At 43.7% G+C, this 24,774-nt stretch overlaps 1 protein-coding gene across 1 annotated transcript in view; it reads left to right on the top strand.

The window, feature by feature from the left end:
* Positions 1 to 24,774, top strand: part of TRPA1 (transient receptor potential cation channel subfamily A member 1) — a 1,042,932-nt gene that overhangs the window by 933,473 nt on the left and 84,685 nt on the right. Inside the window, exon 25 of the mRNA XM_069220348.1 lies at positions 18,455 to 18,637. Coding sequence (XP_069076449.1) covers positions 18,455 to 18,637 — 183 coding nt within the window. The remainder of the gene's footprint in view (positions 1 to 18,454; positions 18,638 to 24,774) is intronic.

Below are 24,774 nucleotides of genomic sequence, written 5' to 3'. Positions count from 1 at the left end.
CGATTATAGCTGACTATACAGAAACCCCGCCCCTAACATGCCATCCTCCTGTTCCTTTATACAGCAACATATGTCATTGCATTGTTCCAACCCTGTCTTCTGTTACATGAAGGAGCAAATTCCCAGGACGTGAGACCAAAGTGGTATTAGGCCGTGGTACACCACAAGTGCACTGAATGGACCATCACCAGATTTGCTCGCACTGCAGAGACCACTTCTGGACCTTCAGCACCCTGGGGGGTAAGTAAAAAATAGGGGGCCCAACCTTGGTAGGCCCTGCACTCTCAGAGAGTCCTCAACAGTCACAATGCCCAGAGTTAAAAGCCCAGGAAAAAACAAGAAAAATAGAATGATTACTCCACAAATTGCACTCTCGTGCATTTGTTATTCCAGGAACAAATAAGAAGGTAAAGCTTCATTACTTTTTTCGGAAACAGAAGTAGATCTAAATACCTTCATACTACTAAAAAATCCCAGTTCTAAATAAATAGATCAATGAGATAAGCAACACTCTTGTCTTCAAGCCAAAATAATGCAATGTTATAAGATCCTCATAGCTTTTGGCTGGGGTCGGAATGCTAAGGGGCAACAATAATACATATTATCCACCAAAATCAGATTCATAGAATAACAAAGAGCTGAAGAGGCCTATACTAAAGCCTGAGGAGCCTCGTACTGATGCCCTTACTCATAGAGCAACAGAGAGTTTGAGGAGGCATGTACTGGAAGAGGTTCACTGCCTCATGATGCAGAGATCATTTTTGGTTTGAATCCTTAGAAAAGCACAACACAAAATAAACAGATTTCAATAACAATGCTAATGAAAAACTTCAGACATTCAAAGCCTTGAATAATCTGTGTGACTTAATTGAAAGGCAAAAATGAAGAAATCCATCAGGATTTGTCAGCTGAGTGTGGGCTCATAATACATATTTTAAGTTATGGTTTAGTAGGCAATGGTAATCCTATTTGGCTAAAAGGGCTCATTGATTCTAGAAATCCTGCACAAGCAAGTGATTGGTAAATGAGCAGATGAGTGTGGTGTTCACAAAATCAGTCCCAAAGAGGACGTGAACATATAACCCTTTTACCTCTTTTTATGAACAGAAACAGAGTAAAACATGAAGGAATACCTAGCCTGGCCAATCAAAGAAAGAAGAGATTTGGGGGTTCTTAATGTAAGTAAGTCCTGATTTTGAGTTGCAGTTGCCCAAACCCAACTGTATGTAGAAGAATCCCTGGTGTCCTGGCAAGTTCCTAATAAGTAATGAGCAATCAACAAGTTACATTTCTGTTAGCAGACCTGTGACATTGTGAAACTATACACAAATGTCTATTTGGCACATATTCAGTGTGTGTGGGACAAGCTTTCTATGTGCAGTGGGCTACCTCTACCTGGCATGGCATTAATTTTGTTAGGTCACCAGACTTCAGTTTTCTCCCTCTCTCTGTGCCAGACATTAACCTCAGCTCCTTGACCCTAGAAAACTGTTCAAGAAAATGACTACAAGATCCCAGGAATTCTTTTCGGTATCCCCGCATTCTGGGCCCCCCTCTTCAAACCTGTAACCTAACAATAGTGACTCGGCAGAAGGCCATGTAATAGGGAGGATTCTGGCTTTTAAATTTAAAGGAGGGTGGGGTTACCCCAGAATAAGGGACCAATAGCAACATCACTGCAGGGGCATGTCAGACTTCCTCTACTTATTCATTGCTGGAGGTCCAGCCAAGAATCAGTTGGACTACCTCTATCTACTTAAGATCAGAACTCCTACACTATAGTGGGTTGCAGGAGACATTCGGGGTGCCAGCCTTTCTCCCTCACTCTACTTAGTTTATCCCCAAAAATATTTGGGCACTTGAGGAAAAGGAGAGGACTGCAGAACTGGATCTTGGGAGGAGGCAAAAGGAGTTGCAGGAGATATTCAGGACACCAGACTTACTCCACTTCATTTCTCTCTACAGGCCACCATGGTAGGAAATATTATAGGAAAAAACCTAGACTGTGGACCCAATGAACACGAAGATTAAGGATGAGTTAGGATTTTCCTTAATAAGAAAGGAGACTGTCCTGTAAACAAGGGCTCATGAGAAAAGGCAAGCAGCTGTGACACAATTAACAGATGCCAAAACTGTTTCAATGGCACTCTCTACTGTGCCAACATCCATACTACAAAAATAAACCCCAGGAGCTTCCTCATTCATTTTTTGACTGTGTTTAGAGGGTGGCTAGGTACCTGGTATGACCAGTTGATTGTTAGAGCCATCACATTGTTCCTCTTCTGACTGGTGACATACAGACAGCTCATCATGCAGCCAACCCAGATGGGATCACTATCCACAGCAAAATCAAGCAGGCAGACCTGCAAAGAATAAGGCACCAAATCCAGTTTTGCTTCCAGTGTTTAAAAGATAAAAAAATCAGAAATTATGATTTTTTTACCATACCAAAGATCTTGTGGCGAAATGGTCAACACACATCAAAGGTCACCATAGAAGTTAAAGAGAAAAAATGTGTAAAAGTACAGTACATTGATGCTCTACCTCTACTCATGCTTAGATGGGCAAGACAGCATCCTACCTGCTTGTTGGAAGAAACATCTGTGTATGCAAATTTTAAAATGTTCAAAAGTCCTTGAGGGACAACCCTTACACGCATTCTTTTGGGAACACTTGATATGGCTAAGGTCCAACTGGAGGAAAGAACAAGGGCCACATCTAGGGAACATTGCACAAGAGAGGATCATTGGTCTAGGTGTTTTATTATCAGCGAGGAGCAAATGTTTTGAATGTGGCCATGTCACCCAGTTGTGTCCCACCAAATCTCCACCAGAACCAATGGATATCAGTGTAGTGGGTGTAAATTATAAGAATACATTGCCCAGGGGTAACACCTGCATCAGGGAAGTAAGTTTGAGTGGGGTGTGGGTGCAGGGGTTAGTTGATGGTGGCTGCATGCAAACTGTTGTAGATCCTAGTTTGGCTAAACAAACTCCTGATGGACTGTCCTGCTAACATGTATTCATGGGGGATAAATATTATACCCCACAACTCCTGACTCTAGGAAGAGATGGACTCAACATTCCTCTCAATGATTCTCCCAAAACTTTTTTTCCATATATGACTTAACAACAGTAGAAACAGGAGGCCCCATTTTCTGTAAGTCATGAAGAAGCCCCCATATCAAAGCTAAGAACAGCCAAAGGCACAAGTGATTAGAAAAACAAAGCAGCAATAAGTGTGACACCTTCTTGACATGTATTTTCTATAACTGGAGGGAGTCGCCTGAGCATTGAATACAAGTCACGCACATTAGTCCTGCTTTGGATACTTCCTAGATGTCTTCTGTGGGCCCTTTTGTCATGTGAAGCAAACGTGAGCATCTTACTCCTGATCACCCAGAGATGTCCAATTTTAGTTACGCTTTTGATCAAAGGTTTCGAATAGTCTCTACTGGTTCCACTGGCAGAACCATAATGGTTCTCCTAACTCTAAATAGAGCAGAGGAGAATTATGCATCATGTTCAAAATATGTTATTGAATTTTATTTAGTATGTTAACAATAGGGCATAAAAATTAGCAAAAGTATCCATGCATAAAATAACATTTCCTAAAGGTTAAAAGCTAATAATGTAAGAAAATCTAATAAGAATAATGAGTTCCTAAAATTAAACAGCATAATATTGAACATGTTTAGGGCTACATATGTAACACAAACTATTTAAAAAAATGTTTGTGTGGTTGAATCAACATTTGTCAATATAAGTATTGGATGTTTTTCAAATTAGAAATCTTACTGAAGATGGTAAACTATTTGTGTTGGAAAAAAATCAATTCAGCTTGTCATAATTAAAATCTGTTTCCACCAAGTATGACAGGGTAAAACATTTTAATTTTTCCAATTCAATATATTAGATTCGAAAACTGATGAAATTAAAAGATCAAATAGTTTCATATCTACATATAACAACTGAGGTGTAACAATAGACTATTTTCCTTCATTACCTTTATAAGAAAGAGGTGTCTTTAAGTTAAAAACTGTTGACATCTTTCCCTAAACAGTCCAAAGTTTAAATATAATGAGGAATTCAAATAATAGGTGGTTTAATCTATCCTTATTACAATGCCAACAGTCCGATTTAACAGTTTTGTGCTTTATATTATAGGGGACCAATAACAATTGTTTAAAATAAATGAATGCCAGAAAAATAGACTACAGCCAATTTGAATTACTGCAAAATCATATATTTTTCTATTGTTGTGTCACAAATTCATCAAGCAAAATGGGATTCCAGAATTCACTTAATTTACTTTAAATTTATGAAATTTGTAGAGTGTAGCTTTTTGTGTGTTTTAGAGGCAATATGACATATCTTATGGATATTAAGAAAGGGCTCAGGCCTGAACATTTAGCATGTGGAATAGAATTGATATAAGAGTTCAGAATCAAATTACATTATATGACATAGTTTTGATTTGATTAATAGTCCGAAAAGGGACTAAGAAATGTATTTTGTATACTGATAAATTATATAAGCTTATTACCTTGATAAATACCTGAAATGTAGAATATTCAAACTTTACTATATATTTCCCAATAAGAAACTGGCTTATTACTTTCAATTAAAGGATTATACCATATAGACATTTTCTTAGTTGATATAATCTTATTTGGAGATTTGGCATCACAATTAGATAAAGCATGTTTAGTTGCATCAATTATTGAGGAATATAGTTCCATTTTGTAAGTATCAACAGTGAAAATTGATGTTAATTAAAAAGGTTCAACAATATTTCGTTCAAAACACCCCATTGAGTCATTAACCTCTTGGCAGCCAAGGACGTAACCGTTACGTCCTTGGCTGCGGCGCTGAGGCGTAAAGGATGTAAGAGATACGTCCTTGGACCGGCTCATGGGGGGAGTGCTAGCACTCCCCAATGAGCCTCGCCTCCACGCTCCCAGTGCGGGGATGGAAGGGAAATCACTTCCCCCCATCATCAGAGGCTGCCCTCTCCGCACTAGAAGCTCAGCTTCCAGCGTGGATCGGAGGAGAAATGCAAAGGCATTTCTTCTCGGATCACGTGGAATGGCCAAGAAAGGCATCAAAGAAAAGGAAATGTCTCTATCTGCATTCACGATCGGGCAGTAGAAATGCCCACTAGACACCAGGGAGTTTAATTTATTTGTATTTATTCATAAGAGGAGTGGCCCCTTGGGAAAGGGCCATTCCCCAGGTGGGCAAATTATTTGTAGGCCTTTTCTGCCCCCCCAGGAGGCAGATCGGCATATTCTAATTAGGCCGCTGGACACCAGGGATTATTATTTTTTTTGGTTTGTTTCTTTTTTTAGATGTGGGAAATGACTCCTTAGGCAAGGGTCACTCCCCTGGGGTGGCAAATTGTATATTGGCCATTTCTCCTATTTTTATAAGGCCAATCTGCCCCCAAGGTGGGCAGAAACCACTAGACACCAGGGATTTTTATTTTATTGCGTCAATTTCACGCAAAGAGAGCAACCCCTTAGGCAAGGGTCATTCCTCTGCGGGGGAAAATTTATTTTAGGCCATTTCTACCCCACTTGGGGGCAGATCCACCTATTTTTATTAGGTGGTCTGCCCCAAAGAGGGGCAGAAACCACTAGGCACTAGGGAGGTTTTTTTTCACTGATTTCACGCTGGGGAGCCACCCCTCAGGCAAGGGTCACTCCCCTGGGGGGGGGGATTTATTTTAGGCCATTTCAGCCCCTCTTTGGGGCAGATCGGCCTATTTCTATTAGGCCAATGTTCCCCCGGGCGGCAGAAACCACTTAGGCACCAGGGATTGGTGTGTGTATATATGTGTGTTTTGTTTGGGGGGCCGCCCCTTGGGCAAGGGTTGCTCCCCATGGGGGGACATTACTGTTGGCCATATCTGTCTGCCATTGGGGCCAGATCAGCCTATTTTTAGAAGGCCCATTTGTTTGCCCCCAGAGCCCAGGGAAGATTTTTTTTTTCCAAAAAAGAGGGTGGGGGTATGGCCATACCCCCCCCAAATAAATGGGGCCAAAATTGTTCTGCCCACCGGTGGGCAGATGGGGCAATTATCCCCAATCCACTTCCCCGGGGGGAGGGGTGCAGAAAGCTTACTAGATGCCAAATAAAAAAATAAAATAGTGGGGTAGTGGCTACCAACCAGTATGGGCATGGTTATGCCCCCACCCCAACTGAAGGGGATAACATTCTTTCAGCTCTTCCCCGCACACTAAAATATCTTATCCCACAGCAAGCAAGAGGACATTTGATTATTTTGGGTTCTGGTTTTACTTGTGAGCCATGAGAACTTGTCTAACTCTCAAAATCGTCCCACTTGGAATGGTGAGGGCTGCACTTTTTGGACTTTGGGACACTGCCATGTAATCCACAAGACCTAGACACATTTGAAAACTAATCATCTGGGTAAGTCCAAGGTGGTGTGCTGCACATGTACCTCACACTATTTTCTTACCCACAATGCCCTGCAAACCTCCAACTTTGCTGGAAATCACACATTTTCCCCACATTTTTGTGATGGAACCTTCTGGAATCTGCAGGAATCCACAAAATTCCCCGCATTGTCGCAACTATACCGATTAAAATTCTTCCCCACTTGCCAGCCTGAAAATGTTTTTTTCTTTCAAACTGCCCTTTTGGACCCACTTTGGTTCCCCCTCAATTTTGACATGTTTTTGGCTCTTCCCTGTCACAGGCACTTGGCCCACCTACGCAAGTGAGGTATCATTTTTACTGGGAGACTGAGGGGAACGTTTGGTGGTAGGACATTTGTCCCGGTGTGGTGATCCCACACAGAAATGTTGGACAAATATCATTTTCTAGCTAAATTTGAGGTTTGCTGAAAATTCTGGGTGAGAAAATACTGGGGGATCTATGCAAGTCACACCTCCCCGGACTCTGTAGGTGTCTAGTTTTAAGAAATGTTTGAGTTTGGTAGGTTTCCCTATATGGATTCTGAGCCCACAACCAAAAATGCAGGTGCCCCCCCAAAAAAACAGGTAGTTTTGTATTTGATAATTTTGATGTGTCTACATAGTGTTTTGAGGCATTTCCTTTCACGGGCACTAGGCCTACCCACACAAGTGAGGTACCATTTTTATTGGGAAACTTGGGGGAATGCTGGGCGGAAGGAAATGTGTGGCTCCTTTTAGATTCCAGATCTTTCTATCACCGAAATATAGGAAAAGGTGTTTTTTTTGCCAAATTATGAGATTTGCAAAGGATTCTGGGTAACAGAACCTGGTGAGAGCCCCGCAAGTCACCTCATCGTAGATTCCCCTAGGTGTCTAGTTTTGAAAAATGCACAGGTGTGGTAGGCCAAAATCCACAGATAGGCAGTTTGCAAAAAACAGCTCTGTTTTTATTGGGAAAATGTGATGTGTTCACGTTGTGTTTTGGGGCATGTCCTGTCACGGGCACTAGGTTTACCCACACAAGTGAGGTACCATTTTTATCGGACGACTTTGGGGAACACTTGGTAGAAGCAAATTTGTGGCTCCTCTCAGATTCCAAAACTTTCTGTCACCGAAATGTGAGGAGAAAGTGTTTTTTTGCCACATTTTAAGGTTTGGAAAGGATTCTGGGTAACAAAACCTGGTGAGAGCCCAACAGGTCACCCCATCCTAGATTCCCCTAGGTGTCTAGTTTTCAAAAATGCACAGGTTTGGTAAGTTTGCCTAGGTGCCGGCTAAGCTAGAGGCCAAAATCCACAGCTAGACACTTTGCAAAAAACACATGAGATTTCAATGTAAAAATGTGATGTGTCCATATTGCGTTTCCTGTTGCAGGCACTAGAACTACCCACACAAGTGAGGTACCATTTTTATCGGGAGATTTGGGGGAATACAGAATAGAAGAACAAGTGTTATTGCCTCTTGTCTTTCTCTACATTTATTTCAAATGTAAGATAGTGTGTAAAAAAGACATCTCTTTGAGAAATGCACTGTAATTCATATGCAAATATGGGGACCCCAGAATTCAGACATGTGCAAATAACCACTGCTTCTCCACACCTTATCTTGTGCCCATTGTGGAAATACAAAGGTTTCCTTGATACCTCTTTTTCACACTTTATATTTCACAGTAAAATTTACAGAGTAAAACATGGAGAAAAATGGCTATTACTTTCACCTTAATTTCAATTTTTATTTTATTTCTGCTGTTATTTTCTGTAGGAAAACCTTGTAGGATCTACACAAATGACCCCTTGCTGAATTCAGAATTATGTAGTCTTTTCAGAAGTGTTTAGCTTTCCGGGATCCAGCATTGGTTTCACACTCATTTCTGTCACTAATTGGAAGGAGGCTGAAAGCACAAAAAATAGTAAAGATGGGGTATGTCCCAGTAAAATTCCAAAATTGTGTTGAAAAATGTGGTTCTCTGATTCAAATCTGCCTGTTCCTCTGAAAGCTGGAAGATGATGATTTTAGGACTTCAAACCCTTTGTTGATGCCATTTTCAGGATGCCATTTTCAGGGGAAAAAAATCACAGGCATTCTTCTGCAGCCCTTTTTCCCCATTTTTAAAAAAAAACCCTAATTTTCGCTGTATATTTGCTAATTTATTGGTCTCCTTCAGGAGAACCCACACACTCTGGATACCTTTATAATCCCTAGGATGTTGGGAAAAAAGGATGCAAATTTGGCGTGGGTAGCTTATGTGGACAAAAGGTTATGAGGGCCTAAGTGCACACTGCCCCAAATAGCCAAAAAAAGGCCTGGCACTTCAGGGGGGAAAGGCCTGACAGCGAAGGGGTTAAGGGGGTCGCCAGGGCCCCAGTGGTGGTCGGAACTCCTCCAATGTTTCGGTCCGACCTGGGGATAACAAGTCCCTTCTCTGCCAGCGATTACATGGTGGTAGCACCGCCATGTAAAGGCTGTGGAGATAGGGTGCAGGGGCCCCCATGGCCAGCCCCACTGGCTTTGCAGACAGTGAACATCGCGACGGGTGCTGGTGCGCCATACACACTACAGAATTGTCGTTGGTTCTTTTATGACCCAGAGACAATGCTGTATGCCGTTTCCTGCTATAATATATATATTACCTAGTGGCGGTTGTCGCTAGGTAGTTATATTTAGGACCTAATTTTCATAGATGGAGTGTTTTTTGTTTTGCCTATAACTTTGGCGCCGATTGACAAATCCTCAATAACTTTTTAAAATGTATACTTTGGTCTGTTCATCTTCGGTCCTAAAAGTTTTGGGGTGATTCGTCAAGAAGAGGCCGAGAAAAAGGTGGGGTCCCAAAATGTGTTTTCCCCATTCATTTTTCCATAGGACCTTTAGACACGCCAACAGCCCGAACCACTGAACAGAATTACACCAAATTTGGCATGAAACTATAATCTGTTCCACAGATTACGCTTTTTGTTGTTTGGTGCAAATCTATTCAGTAGTTTGGGAGTAATTTAAGGCCAAAAAATATAGATATCTAGGCACACGTATCCTCGGTGGATCCAACTGTCCCTGTGCTGATATCTGATTGGCTTCCAAAACTTCAACAAGGTTGAAGTCATCTTGAGACTCAGATGAGTCCCAGAAAAAAAGCCCCCAAAAAAGAAAAGGGGCCAGGGTAGAGTCAGCCTGAACCCTAAGCCCCGGTGCAGGGATCCGTGAGGGACTCCTACAGGACTAAAAAGCATTTTTTTTTTTAAACAAATTTTTTTTCAGAGATTTATCTTTTAAATGAGTTCTTCCGCTCTTTCTATTTTATTTTGCCTTTGTCTGGGCCAGGTCCTGGGGACATTTGGGGCTTAATGGAGGAAGGGGGCACACGGGTCCCCCTCCTTGGGCTTTAATAAGCCCTGGGGACCACCACTACCTCCCCTTGGCGATTGATGGAATATGACCGTGGGGCCCATGCCCCCTCCCGCCCTGGGGACCACCACCCAGGGGCAAAATACTTTTTTAAAGTGAGGGAGGCCCGATGGCCTTCCCTACACCCCGGGGAACAAACCCCTGAGCATTTGAGAAATTGGGTGTAGGGGGCTACTCGGGCCCCTCCGCAGCCCCAGGGACCTTCACTTCCCTGGGGCAGTTAACCAAAAGGATGGAGGTGGGCCCCATGGTCAACCTGCAGCCCCAGGGACCACCACCTCCCCGGGGATTCTTCAAGGATGGAGGGGGCCACGCAGTCCCCCTCGAGGAGCCACTGTTGGCCATGGGGACCGCCACCCAGCAGGGCCAGCTCCTGCTATGTCCTGGGGTACCCACCCCCAGGACATAGCTGTTTGCTGTGGCTTAGCTGCAGCTTTGAAGGGAACAGAGATGAAAGGTTTGCTTCAGCAACCTCAGAGCTGATGCTTAAAGAAGCTCTTTGCTTTCTGAACCAATGGGACTGCGGGGGAGGTCTTGAGGCTTATCTCAAGGTCCCAGGTAGTCTGCAAGGGCACAAGATAAAATATATTTAAAACGAATATGTAGGGACCAGGGAGGAGCCCTTGAGGGCTCCCCTGTGATCCCAGATAGCCCATAAAGGGCTAAAAAAAGGACAACAAAAATTAATAGCTCAGTGTAAAGGTCGCAGACCTTCACACTGAGTGTTGAGGGTTCGAGTCCAACTGGACTCGTTTCCCTCTTTTCTTTTCTTCACCGTTAGACCTGGCATCCTTAGCGTGGTTCGATGTGTCTTTTTGCCTTTGCTTCCTTTATTTGTGACTGCGTACTAACTTCGTTTTTGCTGGTTTTTGTTACTCTCAGCAGTTTACCACTGCTGACCAGTGCTAAACTGCAAGTGCTCCCTGTACAAATTGTGATTACGAATGGTTATCCCTGATTGGCATATTTGATTTACTAGTAAATCCCTAGTAAAGTGCACTAGAGGTGCCCTGGGCCTTAAATCAAATGCTACTAGTGGGCGTGCAGCACTGATTGTGTCACCCACATGTGTAGCCCTGTAATCATGTCTAGGACCTGCCACTGCAGTGTCTGTGTGTGCAGTTTTGCACTGCCAATTTGACCTGGCAAGTGTACCCACTTGCCAGGCACAACCCTTCCCTTTTACTACATGTAAGTCACCCCTGAGGTAGGCCCTAAGTAGCTCCATGGGAAGGGTGCAGTGTATTTAAAATGTAGGACAAGTAGTGGTGTGATTTACATGTCCTGATAGTGAAATACTACCAATTCGGTTTTCACTATTTCAAGGCCTATCTCTCCCATAGGTTAACATGGGGACTGCCTTTAAATATCTTTTAAGTGTAGTTTCCCATTGGGAGCAGATAGAGATAGGAGTTTGGTGTCTCTGAACTCACAATTTAAAAATACATCTTTTGGTATAGCTGCTTTTTAGATTGTATGTTTGAAAAATTCCACTTTTAGAAAGTTTGCATTTTCTTGCTTAACCATTCTGTTCCTCTTCCTGCCTATGGAATCCACGTCTGGGTCAGACTAACAGTTGGGCTGTTTGTGAATTTCCTCTAGACAGTGACACAAAGGGAGCTGAGGTGTGACCTGCATCTCCTCATGGGTCTTTCTGGGCTATAGTGAGGAGGGAGGAGCTGACACCTGCACCTGAAAGGTCTGAGCCTGTCCTCACTATGCAGTCTCCAGCCCCCTGGAGTAAGTCTGGGAACAGGCCTGGGCAAGGCAGGATCTTGTGAACAACAGAGACCTTTCTTTTAAGCTTGCCTACTTCAAAGGCAGAAATGAGTATAAGTAGTGGGCGCAAAACCCCAGATTTTTAGAACACTTCTGGATCAAGAGTAACCTCTGCCAAGGAGAAGAGCTGAAGAGCTGGAGGAGGGAGTACTGCCCCTTTGCTGTGTCTGCTTTTCTGGGTTGGCCCGCAGTTGCTGCTTCTGCCTTAAAGAGGACAAAGACTAGACTTTGTCCTGTATCCTGCTTGTGAAGATTCACCAAGGACTCTTTATACTTTAAAAATTCATATCTTTGCTTGTGTATGTTGGATGTTTGTTATTTTGGTCTTATCTGATTTAGAAAAATATTGCCTAGTTTTCTAAACTGGTGTGAAGTCCTTTTGTAGTGTTTTCACTGTGTTACTGTGTGTGTTTGTACAAATACTTTACACATTGCCTCTGAGATAAGCCTGACTGCTTGTGCCAAGCTACCAAGGGGGTGAGCAGGGGTTATCTGGGCTGTGTATCTCCCTTACCCTGACTAGAGTGAGGGTACCTACTTGGACAGGGTGTAAACTGACTGCCATCTAGAGATCCCATTTCTAACATTTACTACAAATGTTTAAGGCTCATACTGAAAGGAGATCTTACTCTTTTTAAATGACAATATATATTTTTTTAATTTGTCCTAAAATATCTCATTCTAAGTACATCAGATATCAAGCCTAAAAAACTCTCTATCTCTCTCCCTCTCACTCTCTTGTTCTCTCTCTTGCTCTCTTTTTCTCTTTTTCTCTCTCTCTCTCTCTCTAATTCAATCTTTCTCCCACTCACACACCCAGTCAGACACTTACATACCCACTCAGACCCACTCATTCACTTACGCACCCACTAACAAACCCACTAAGACACTCGTACACCCACTCACAGCCTCAGTCAGGCCCTCACGCACCCACTCACAGACCCACTCAGATAGTTATGCACCCACTCACAGACCCACTCAGACTCTCACACACCCAGTCACAGACCCACTGACACCCTCATGCACCCACTCACAGACCTGCACACACACTGATGCACCCACTAAAACATTGATATATGCACTTTCACACCCAAACAGACACTCTCACAGCCACTCTCACCCCCAGATTCACCCTCTCACACCTATGCTCACACCTAGAGAGGCAGTGGCCAATGCCTGTCGAGCACGGCCAAAGGACTGTGCGCAGCATGGGGTTGGGTGGTTATGGGGTTTGTCGCAGGTTCTGGCGTAGACCAGGTCTTGCGGGCAAACTCCGTTGCACATGGGTGAAAGGTTGGGTGTTTATAGGTGGTTAGCCTCAGGGCTTGGCCACAGGCTATGCCTTTTGGCCAACTTACACCACGCATGGCCAGAGACCGCGGGCAGCGGTGGTTAAATTAACGCACAGCAATGAAAATTACTATACGTTAAAAAAAATAGAAATTGACTGAAAAAAACAAAGGTTACATAGGCGCTCTAGTTAGGCTCACATTTTAAATCATGCAAAACCATAGAAATTCACCAGTTATAATTAGAGTTACCTCAAGTAACTATAACTCGTGCCCTAAGGTAACTATAACTCGCTCCCTCGCCATGCACTGCTAATTACCCCACAAATTACGGTACTCATGACATCTTTGATAACATCCTTGATAATATCAATATAATATTTGCAGTGAAATGTTTGATGAATAAACTGTGCATGGTGAGGGCACACGTTATAGCTACCTTGGTGTACGAGTTATAGTCAGGGCCACTGGAATTATGAGATTATGCAACTGCAGCAATTTTCACATAGTTACAGATTTGCAGCATTTGTCACATATTCCATCATCTGCAGCATAATCTGCAGATTTTAACAAAAAATGTTTTATTTTAGCTCAAATGGTTCAAAAGTTACTAAAAGTGCAGCGACACATGTTGTCATGTAGTGAAAGGACCTTTGAAAATCTTGAATGGTCACCTTTTTGTTGCTTTTTGGTACGATTTAGTATTAAAATGGTACTAACAAAGTGCAACCAATGCCCAGACATTGCTTTCTAGTTTAAAAAGGGGGTGAGCAGGACCTATCATAGCTGTGTGACTTCCTTACCCTCATTGAAGTGAGGGCCCCTTCTTGGACAGGGTGTAAACCCCTGCCAACTAGAGACCCCATTCCTAACAAATACAAAAAGGAGATATAGCACCATGGGAACCTGCTAATAGAGAAAAAACATATAAGCTATGTAGTGAACATTATGTTGCATTTGTGATATCTTTAAAATACATAGCAATACGATCTGAAATAGTAGTCTTTGGAAATGTAACTCTATTGGGCCAATGGAGCTGTGGTAAGCCACAACGTGAACATCAGTGATCAGGAATTTTGGGGGACAATTGGATATAGGGTTACCATTCCAACCACAGGTGCAAGCTACTGCTGCATTTTGCTTCACTTTATTAAAGGCTCTGAGAAAGATACTATGGCCCAGATTTACAAGAATCTGGCTCATCAGTACTGATGCACCAGATTTCTTGTGCTCCCCCTACGCCACCTAACAACACCATGGGTGCGCCGTACTTACAATACTGCACACCATGGTGCTCGTTAGACCAATAGCGTCAAAACTATTTATGCTATTGTGGTGCTATGCTGCACTAGCATACAAATGTTTTATGCTAGTGGAGCAAAGTGCAACAAGGGACATTGATTTCAATGGGTGCGTCCTTTTAATGCCTGCTTTTAGCAGGTGTTAAAAATGATGCCAAAAATGGTGCAATGAAATCTTGTGCCTGGTGCAGGCATAATGTGGTGCAAAGGGTCGCAAAGTGGTGCAATGCATGCATTGCTCCACCTTGTAAATATGGCAAAGCGATTTGTGCCTTGTTGAGCCACATTGGTTTACAAAAATGACACTAATGTGGCGCAAGAAGGCGCGAGAATCTTGTAAATCTGTCCCTAAAATTCTTCTCGGTTTTAACAAGGAAGGATATTATGCACGCCTTAATAACCTCTGGTTAGATTTAGCAAATGTTTTCTATTTGGGATTACCAATAAGATAGTTAAGTAGGCTACAAATAGTACAAAATATGGCAGCATGAATGGTATTAAATATTCCTAAATTGGAGTCCATTGGAAAATGTCTTAATCAACTGGCTCCTAGTTAAGCAAAGAATAAAATCCAAAGGTTTAATGATTACTCACAGAGCCATGCACAAAAAGGGTCCCAATTATATGCAGGAAAAAGTTTATAATTTTATACCTCAGAGGGCCTTACGCTCAGCAAGCCACAATTGTCTCAGTATTCCCAGAATACACAAGAGCAAGGTATTTTGCTTTCCAGGCAGCTACGTTATGGAACTCGTTGTCGGACCCGCTTTGTTTTCTTGAATGAGAGCAAGTCTTTAAGGCCATGTTGAAAACCTGCCTGTTTAAAGAAATGTAGATCTCTCTGAGGTACTAGAGTGCATTCTGTGGCCGTCATTAGATACCTGAGCAGCCCTGACACGCTTCCTTTGGAAGCAGCTGTTTTTCAATTTACAAATACTTTTTATCTTTTCATTTATTCATTTAACATTGTGACCTCAATATGTGACAAGATTTATAGGTGAAGTGAACGAATTAGAAGTCTTGTTTTCCATAGCCCAATAAACGGGTCACAAAGTCCATATTTATAATCAGTTTCTCTGAGCTTATAATGTAAGAACATCTCATACTTGTAATGCACAGTTCCCTTGCAAATGCTTTATGTATATTTTTTAATGCCTAACCATTAAAGTAGGACTTTCTCTGGCAGCTTCCCAGATAAGCATGAGCTCATAATGATGACGGAGCACTATGAATATTACTAATGGTTTAGGTTGATTAGGTTCGCAGTACATTGTAAGGTTTGTCGACTTAACATTTTTCAGAAGATTTTACATTCAATACACTACGCAGCAAGTTTTCCAAAAAAAGATCTACAAATTTGACACCCAGGGACTGATTTAACAGCCCCTAGCACCTCCTTGCGCCACATCAGCTTCATTTTATTTTACGCTAATGTGGCCCAAGGAGGCCAAAACCGGCATGGCAAATTTACAAGTGGTGCATTGCGCCACTTTGTAACCCTTTGTGCTACATTATGCCTGCACCAGGCATAATGTATGCAAAGGGGGCATTCCCCAGTTAAGGGGGGCAAAAAAATAGCACAAAGAAATCTAAAAGATCTAAAAGTCATTTATTTCAGCACTTTTAACTGCTCAGTGCAGGCGTTAAAAGGAGGCTCCCACTGTTTTCAATGGGCCTCAATGGGCTTTGCAGGATTAGCATCAATATTTTCTATGCTAATCCTGCAAAGTTCCAAACTAGCATCAAAAATGTTGATGGTAGTTCTACTAACTACCACCATGGTGCGTCATATCTTAGATACGGACACATGGCGGCGTTAGGGAGAAGCTAAGGGGTGCAAAAAAAGTGGTACTGTATTCAGTGCAGCGCCACTTTTCTTAAATCAGGACCTAACTATTTGTGGTAAATTGAATATACTTGAATATATTGATATTTTCCAGATCCAACTACAGCATAGGTATTATGTGACTAACCTGAGGGGTGAAATTATCATTTGCAGCTTTCTTATCAATATTTTGATTTCATTGTCGGATACTTTCGTTGTTTGCCCTACTATGTCTCTGAGTATTTTCGATGTTGAATGCCATCGGTATACCATGAATCACACAAATATCTTTTAATTTGTTTTCCATTGCCTCTTCACTTGACTGTAATATTTTGGATATGGCAGCTGGTGGTGAAACAGCCTGCTTCCTTTTGTTTTAGGGGTACTTTGCAGGTTTCATCCCTGAGTTAGAGCCAGACATATTCTGAACATATTAACAACTCGTCCACAAAAATATAGAGCAATACAATTTTAATTGCCAGTGAAAGCACTGCTAGTTCAGTCAGAAGTCAATATACTAGTATTGGCTACAAGGAGATATGCATCACAGCTGAAGAAATGCAGACTTTAAAAGATAATTGAAAATATTCTGGCGCAGATTTACAAGAAAGTGGCGCAATGGTCCAGATGCACCACTTTTCTGGAGTTCCCCTTGCCCCCCCAACTACACCATTGGTGCACCGTGTTAAGAATATGGCATACCATGGTGGTCGATACCACAACAGCATCAAAGTTTTTGACGCTGTTGTGGCGCTTTGCTGCACTAGCGTCAAAAATGTTGACGCTAGTGCAGCAAAACACAGGAGGCCCATAGATTAATACAGGTGCATCACTTTATTGCCTGCCGTTAGCAGGCGTTGAAAAAGACAGAAAAAAATGGTCAAGTGAAATCTTGTGAATTTCACTGTGCCATTTTTTTGGACCACCCGGCTTGGGAACACCCCCCTTGGCGACATTATGCTTGACACATTCATAATGTGGCACAAGGGGTTGCAAAGTGGTGCATTGCATGCATTGCACCACTTTGTAAATATGGCACAGGGAATGGGCACCTTAACGCCGCCTTAGCGTCATAAAAATGCTGCTAAGGTGCTTGTAAATCTGCCCCTCTATCATTAAGTGTCCTATTGTGCTGCACCTATAACGAGAGAAATAGAAATGTCTAAGGCAACACCTTTAAGTAAAATAAGAAAGTCTTATGGCCCAAATGTCCTCTCGATTCCAGCCCTTCACACTCACAGTTACCTGACAGAAGCTATCGTTCACAAAAAGCAAATCATACCAGTAACACAGGGTAAGACGTTCACTTAGATCCCCATTGTCATGAAAGCTACTACGCTGCAATTCAGCATAAAAAAGTAATCTGATGTAGCAGCATACAGTGCATCCGCCATCTTAGGTCGCACACTCTCATGCGTCTCAATGATGCATTATTCGAACGTACAGCGGAGGGCAGATGGGTAGCTTAGGGCACCTTTAGGTTACGGTTTATTTGTGAGTAATGGAGAGCTATAGATTATCAAATTCAACCCATTAAAGCTAACTATAGCTGGTAGCAGCAGGCACGATTGCTGAGGAGCGCAGGTTAAAATCTAAATAAAAAAATAATATGGCCTCCCCAGGAGATGTCACTACCGGTGTGACTATAATATTACCCTTTCAAAGGTGTACAATTAAATTCTGAGTATCAGTGATTCACATGAGGTAGTGCACGTTATAAATGATGCAGAAAAACTGGGTAGCAGGCCGCATATTAGTCAATTAAAAAGCCTTGTCTGTGTTGTTCTTATTAGGCAGAATTCAAAGATGTCCTTTGAGATGTGAAATGATAGGGCTTCAATTTATGGCTAAATGATGGGGTTTGGTGGAGGCATCAGTTTGTTATCGACAGATTACTGCAGTTTTGGATACAGATCAATGTACATATATTGTCACTTCTGTAGTGCAGTGTCCAAAGGAGGTCTCCTGCATAAGCAGTACCGGCAAAATGTATTTAACAATCGTGCAAAAACAACTTACGCTTTTTGGGTTGCATCTTTCAGCCTTAACATTGACCTCTAGGTGGTATAAAAACATTTATCCATGTTAGCCAGGAACATAGTGAGTGATTCTTCATTACAATATGGTCCCGGCTATTTTTTAATTATCTGTTTGTGGAAGTCTTTCTTTATTGCTTGCATTAACAACCAATGAACAAAGTCATATGTATGCCACCTTTACATATCTGGATTTGACAGTGTGTCTCCTACTGAATACATTGTAATTTACAATGTATGGTATTGGCTGATACCAATGGAAGATATCTGCTCTGACTTTTAATAAATGCACTTCTGAAAATCAGAAGATACAAAACAGATATAAAAAATTGGAAATATTCTCTGTGAAATCTAAACAAGCTTTGTGTTTTATTTTTCAGACCACTTTCAGAAGCCCGTACTTTTCACTGATGCAGACCTTTTCAATGATGCTGGGGGATGTTAACTACCAGGATGGTTTCCTTCATCCACTGATTGATGATCAAATGCCGTATGAAGTATTATCATTTATTCATCTCATTATGTTCACATTGCTGATTCCAGTTCTTCTCATGAACCTACTCGTAAGTATTTTGTTTCTACTGGTGCAAACATTCAGGAGTGTGAGGGGTAGCTCCCCTCCCTAGTTACAGCACGTAGGCATCTTTGGGTGCTTCGCTACAGCTCTAACCCCACCAATCATTATCAACAGGAAAGCCCTCGACCAATAACCAGCAATCTGCTTCCTACTTTGAGTAGCTACATGTCCCGAAAACCTCATGTCCATAGCCTTCACCAAGCCTAATGCTGCCAGGCTGATGATGAGGCAGACTCCACCATACTCTCATATTCCAGAGTGGGAACAGTCTTTTTGTCCAGCCACACCATGCAGCTTTGCATCCTGAGGTCAACTTACACAGCAGTTCTTGTCCAGTATGAAGACTCAGAGTTCAATATGGTTTATGATTTTTTTGCAATTCACAAATCAATTTTACAAGTAGTATCTTTATGGCTGCAGAGCCTCCAGACTTGTGGCTGGGTCTCCACACATAAAAGATAGGCAATCGGCTTACATTTTTTAAATAGCTACGCTGGGCCCGATTCCCAAAGGTAAACTTACACTTTTGTGTAGGTTTACCATTGTATGCTATTCGCAAAGGTGTTGTATGAGAAGTATCTCTACGACTGTGGAGTCTCCGCACATAAGAAGATAGGACAGTACTATCTTTTTAGGTACGGATCCTACGCAGTTGTAAAGATACTACTCGTAAAATACCTTTGTGGATACAAAACGACTGTAAACTTACACAAAAGTTTGTTTACCTTTAATAATCAGGTTCTTAGTCTTAATATAAAGATGCCATCCTGTAGAGCAAATATTATCCTGACTTCAACATTATCAACCCCTGGAAGCAGAGCAGGTTTGTCATCTGGTCCTGCCATCTAGGCAAGCATCTGGAGCCCCATTATCTTAAGGATCTGTCCAATAGCCCCTGCCCATAGTGAAGACCTGACAGCCATGTTAGTCTGGAAAGGCCATGGCTGATTTTAAAAAAACTGATGCCATTTTTGCATGGGAAGTGTAGCCTAAACGCAGTCAATGCTCCAAACTTGGGTAAGACTTAAAGTAGCAGAGGTATGGAACAGCAAAACGCGAGGCAAGGAGTAGAAAGTACTTTGCAAGCAAGACATCCATCATGCAAGCCTGAGGCCTGCAAGTCGTCTATAGATTCCACTATGGTCATATTGCTTTCTAATAATGCTTACAGTCCCTGCTACCTCAAATCCTCAAGCTCCAGGAGAACTCAGTCTAAATTCTGATATGTGCCATAAGTGCACTTCTGAACTCTTTTGTGCTTTTTCTGTACACCTGGCTTGTTGTAAAACTTTTCTGTACATCAATCAGCTAATGTGTTCGTTACCTGAACTTATGCGTGAATTACATTTATCCGGGGCTTACATATGCCTTACTTGTATAGTTGAGATGATGTGTGCCTTATCTGCACCCCTGAATTGATGAATTCTCTATTTGCACCTCTGAACTACTGCGTGTTCTTATTTGATCTCCTGAATCGTTATGTGCCCATAAACTGTTCTATGCTTTACGTGCACCCTTGATGGATGTGTGACTTACCTGAACTATTGATATGTTGTGTGCTCAAAGCCACCCCTGTAGTGTGCTGATACATGAACTATGCTATGCCTATTCCTGCTGCCTTGGGCCCTAATCTGAGTTGATAGTGTATTTATACCTGCTCTAATGTGAAACTATATCCATAACCTGTATCCTCTGTTCTTTATTTTACCTGCAACCCTGAACCACTGTTTGCACCTACACTCTTAACTCTTCTTTATGTATCTTTATAAACTCGAGCTATTGTTGTCTACTTTTGCTAAGACTACCTTGTCACTGTCTTTGTCCATTCTTTACTTCTCTGTTTGCAACTTTGCTATTTCTCTACTGCTTTGTTTGATGTCATTTCTTAATGTCGTTGTGCTTTGCGTTCCTTCTTCTCTGCTCTAACATACCTATTCTGTTATTCTCTATCCTTATCCATACATCATGCCAGGCATTAATAACTCAAGTCCAGAGAATGCAACATTGGTTTGCTAAGTCTGAACATCTCAGTATATTTTTTTTTAGAGTTTGCATACTCCCTTTCTACCACAATAATATTCCACATCAAGCAGCATGCTAGTGGGTAGGTTTAGGAATTCTCTGTTAGAGATGAAAGCCAGAGCCTCCTACTGGGCCTTTAAACAGTAGCTGAAACTCGTTGGCTTGCATAATTGAAATAATAACTATTTCATAATGTGTTCATAATGTGCTGCAGTTTATAATCTTACCACAGGAGAAGCGTTATTTAATCTACAATTAGATCATTTTAGGTGCATTAATGGTTCTGTTTCTCTTTTGGAACAACTAATGTAATCGCGGTAGCATCTACGTTATAACAAAGAAAAAAACACTTTCTGAAAAGAGCTCCTGTATAGTAGCCCATTCAAGCAAAACATATTTGAGCTTGGATGAGAAGCAGACCCAGTGATAAAACATGCCACCTCAGCAGGAGAAGGTCCCATAACCTATAAATAAAAATGCCTGTTGATATAAACCCACCTAGTGTTAAACAAATTAACACTATTTTGTAGTTATCTAAATCAATTTGGTCACACCGTTTGTGCTATACAGTACTATTTCTGAAGTCACTTGACTGACGATGAAATTTCTCTCCATGTTCTTGTTAAAATTGGTTGGTCCATCCTCCTTTACAATTATATAAGCCCACTCAAACCTACTATAGAATTTCTACAAAATAATGTATGCACTCTTTGCTGATGGAGAATTGATACCAAAATGCCAGCTGCACGTCTCTCGCAACCGACGTACTCTTCGTCCGCCTCACCATGTTGCCAAAGTGCGACTTGTTGTATGATGCCTTTTTATGCACCACAAAGTGGAAATCCACTCTGGGTATAAACTCTCACTTTTTGCCTTTGCACATTTTGTAGAAGATTTCACAATTACAATTTATGGAAATATAAAAATTGTGATCCATGCTAGTGAAAATATTATATTATAATTTGACCACAAGGGCGTGCTATAATGTCTGGCAGGCCTTTGCCACTTCATTGGAGGACTCTCGGCCATATTTAGAGATGCTTGCCTGCTTGATGAAGATCTCTTTAGTGAAAATGCATCAACCTATATAGTAGATGCACTTTAGCCAATGCTGAATGCTGACCATTTGCCATGTTGTTTTTGCCCACTTAGCACTTTTTTTTACAAAAGTAGAAATTTGTGAAAAACAAAAAAATCAATGACCCTTATATGCAATGAGTTTTCACTTTGCACAAAGGGAATTTTTATCCAGGCCAGGGACTGCCATGCCATGATGTATCTGCATTAGGTGGAGCACCCTAGTTAGGGAAGACACCTGATGCTGTTCCCCACTGGTTCTGGAGGGGGGCTGGTCCCCAGAGTGCTTCATCCTGTTAAAGACTGAGGTAGTGGATGCTGTTCTCCACTGGTTCTGGAGGGGGACTGGTGCTCAGAGTGCATCACTCTCCCCGTGATGGTCCCAGATCCGTCACTGCCCCTGCCGCACATGGGCTACCGGTGCTTGAGTTGGCGGTGCTTGCCCTGTTCAGCGGTGCTTGCCATGGCGGTCTTTGCCCTGTTCAGCGGTGCTTGACTTTGCAGTTTCTGACCTGTTCAGCGGTGCTTGCCATGGCAGTCTTTGCCCTGTTCAGCGGTGCTTGCCCTGTTCCGCGGTGCTTGACTTATCTGTCTCTGACCTGTTCAGCGGTGCTTGCCATGGCGGTCTTTGCCCTGTTCAACGGTGCTTGCCCTGTTCAGCGGTGTTTGACTTTGCTGTCTCTGACCTATTCAGCGGTGCTTGCCATGGCGGTCTTTGCCCTGTTCAGTGGTGCTTGCCCTGTTCAGCGGTGCTTGACTTTGCAGTTTCTGACCTGTTCAGCGGTGCTTGCCATGACGGTCTTTGCCCTGTTCAGCGGTGCTTGCCCTGTTCAGCGGTGCTTGACTTTGCTGTCTCTGACCTGTTCAGCGGTGCTTGCCATGGCGGTCTTTGCCCTGTTCAGAGGTGCTTGCCCTGTTCAGCGGTGCTTGACATGGCGGTCTTTGCCCTGTTCAGCAGTGCTTGACTTTGCTATCTCTGACCTGTGCAGCGGTGTTTGCCATGGTGGTCCCTCATTGCCCAGAGGGGCTGTGGCTGCTGGGGCCCTCCTGGGCACTGACTCTGGCGGTGGTCTCCTGACCAGTGATGATGGGACTGCCCTCCTGGGCACTGACTCTGGCGGTGGTCTCCTGACCAGTGACGATGGGACTGCCCTCCTGGGCACTGACTCTGGCGGTGAAGTCCTGGCCAGTGACGATCGGGCTGGCGGAGGCCTCCTGGGCAGCGGGGATGATGGCGGGCTTCTCCGCCGTGCTGCTCTTCCCAGACTTTGGCGCTTTCTTCTGCCCCTTCCCCACATTGGGAGGACTCACAGCTGAGTCGACACTCCCCCAGGACCCTTGTGAGTGGCTTTGCCGGCTGGAGTCTTCCCCCTATCACGTCGGGCACTGTCCAACTTCTGGTGCTTCACAGGGGGGGGACTGGCTGTGCTTTGGCTCCATGTCACAATGGCTGCCCTGGTGCCCGGTGCACTCCACATACCTCTAACAGGCACCACTGGTACCGGAGATTTTTTGGCTGAGGTGCTAGTTCGGGACCTATGAATTGGAGGGGGGGGTGGTGAGAAAGAGGTCAACGTTGCTCAGGAAAAGTTTCTGACGAACACTGGGATGGGTAGCTGGAGGGGGTCTGGGAGTGGAGGAAGAGGAGGTGGTTGTAGGAGGTGTAACTTTTGATGATTTGGGTGCAGGTGCATGTTCTGGAGCTTGTCGTGAGGTGGATGGATGTTGGGTGTGTGTGTGCCCGTGTTTGTGTACTTTGGGAGGGGGCGTCACAGACACACTGGGAGAGAACACAGGGGACGTGTAAATGGTAGTGGGGGTGGTGAGTGCAGGTGAGCGGGATGTGATGGTGGGTGTGCTGGTGCGAGTCCTAGTGGCTGTAGTGGTAGTGCATGCAGGTGAGAGTGGTGTAGATGACACTATGAGGGAGGAGGGAGACGACGAGGAGGGCGACACAGTGGAGGCAGTGGATGTTGCTGTGTCTGTATGTGGGTGATGCTTGTGTGAGTGCCTGTGGGATGTGTGGTGCCTATATTTGCCTGAGCTTCCCTTGTGTGTTGACGTGTGTGCAGGCTGGTCTGATGGTGTGCTTGGGATAGGCAGAGGTACAGGAGATTGGGTCTGGGTGGAGGAAGTTGAAGGGGGGAGGCTAGAGACAGGGACAATGGCTGCCATCAGTGCTGAGGCCAGAGATTGCAGGGCTCGATGATTGGCAGCCTGACCAGAATGAATTCCCTCCAGGAATGCATTAGTGTGTTGCTACTCCCTTTCTACACCCTGGATGGCATTCACAATGGTAGACTGCCCAACAGTGAGTGACCTGAGGAGGTCAATGGCCTCCTCACTGAGGGCAGCAGAGGTGACAGGGGCAGGGGCTGAGGTGCCTGGGGTGAAGGTGATGCCCACCCTCTTGGGTGATCGGGCACGGGGCAAAGTCTGAGGGGCTGCTGGGAGGGCGGTGTTGGTAGGGGGGGTGGCGGCTGTACCTGTAGAAGTGGGGGGCACAGATGTTTCTGCCACCACAAGGAAGCTCCCATCGGAGGACGAGTCTGTGTCGCTGTCTGCTGATCCGGTGACTGACGTGAAGCTCCCCTCGCCCTCCGTCCCACTGGTGTATTCTGAGTCCGTGGTGTGGCCCTCCATGGCCATGTGGAATGCAGCCCCCTCGTGCTCTGGTGCCACTGTACCTCCGCCTGATGATGCTGAATCACAAAAGAACAGGGAGATCACAAAAAGGGGTGGGGGATGACAGAAGAAAGACAGGTTGAGTGCATGGCTTACCGCTACCGTTGGTGGACAATACAGACACAGCAGCCCCCTGCACTACGCCGCGCTGTTGGGCTCTACAGATGCAGTTCCTGGGATATGGCCTACATGGCTATGGTGGACATCTGCACACATAGATGACACAGGGGCATGTATACCTGTACTTGGCACTCTACAGAGGTGGGTGGAGTGGCACATGGCCTGCATTACGGAGGGGCCTAGCCTACGGTTCTCGCCCTGGCCTAGGGAAACCCACAG

Source organism: Pleurodeles waltl, chromosome 2_2, assembly GCF_031143425.1.
Source record: "Pleurodeles waltl isolate 20211129_DDA chromosome 2_2, aPleWal1.hap1.20221129, whole genome shotgun sequence".
Classification (NCBI taxonomy): Eukaryota; Metazoa; Chordata; class Amphibia; order Caudata; family Salamandridae; genus Pleurodeles; species Pleurodeles waltl.
The sequence above is the reverse complement of the archived record's forward strand: the minus strand, read 5'-3'. Positions and strand labels throughout refer to the sequence as shown.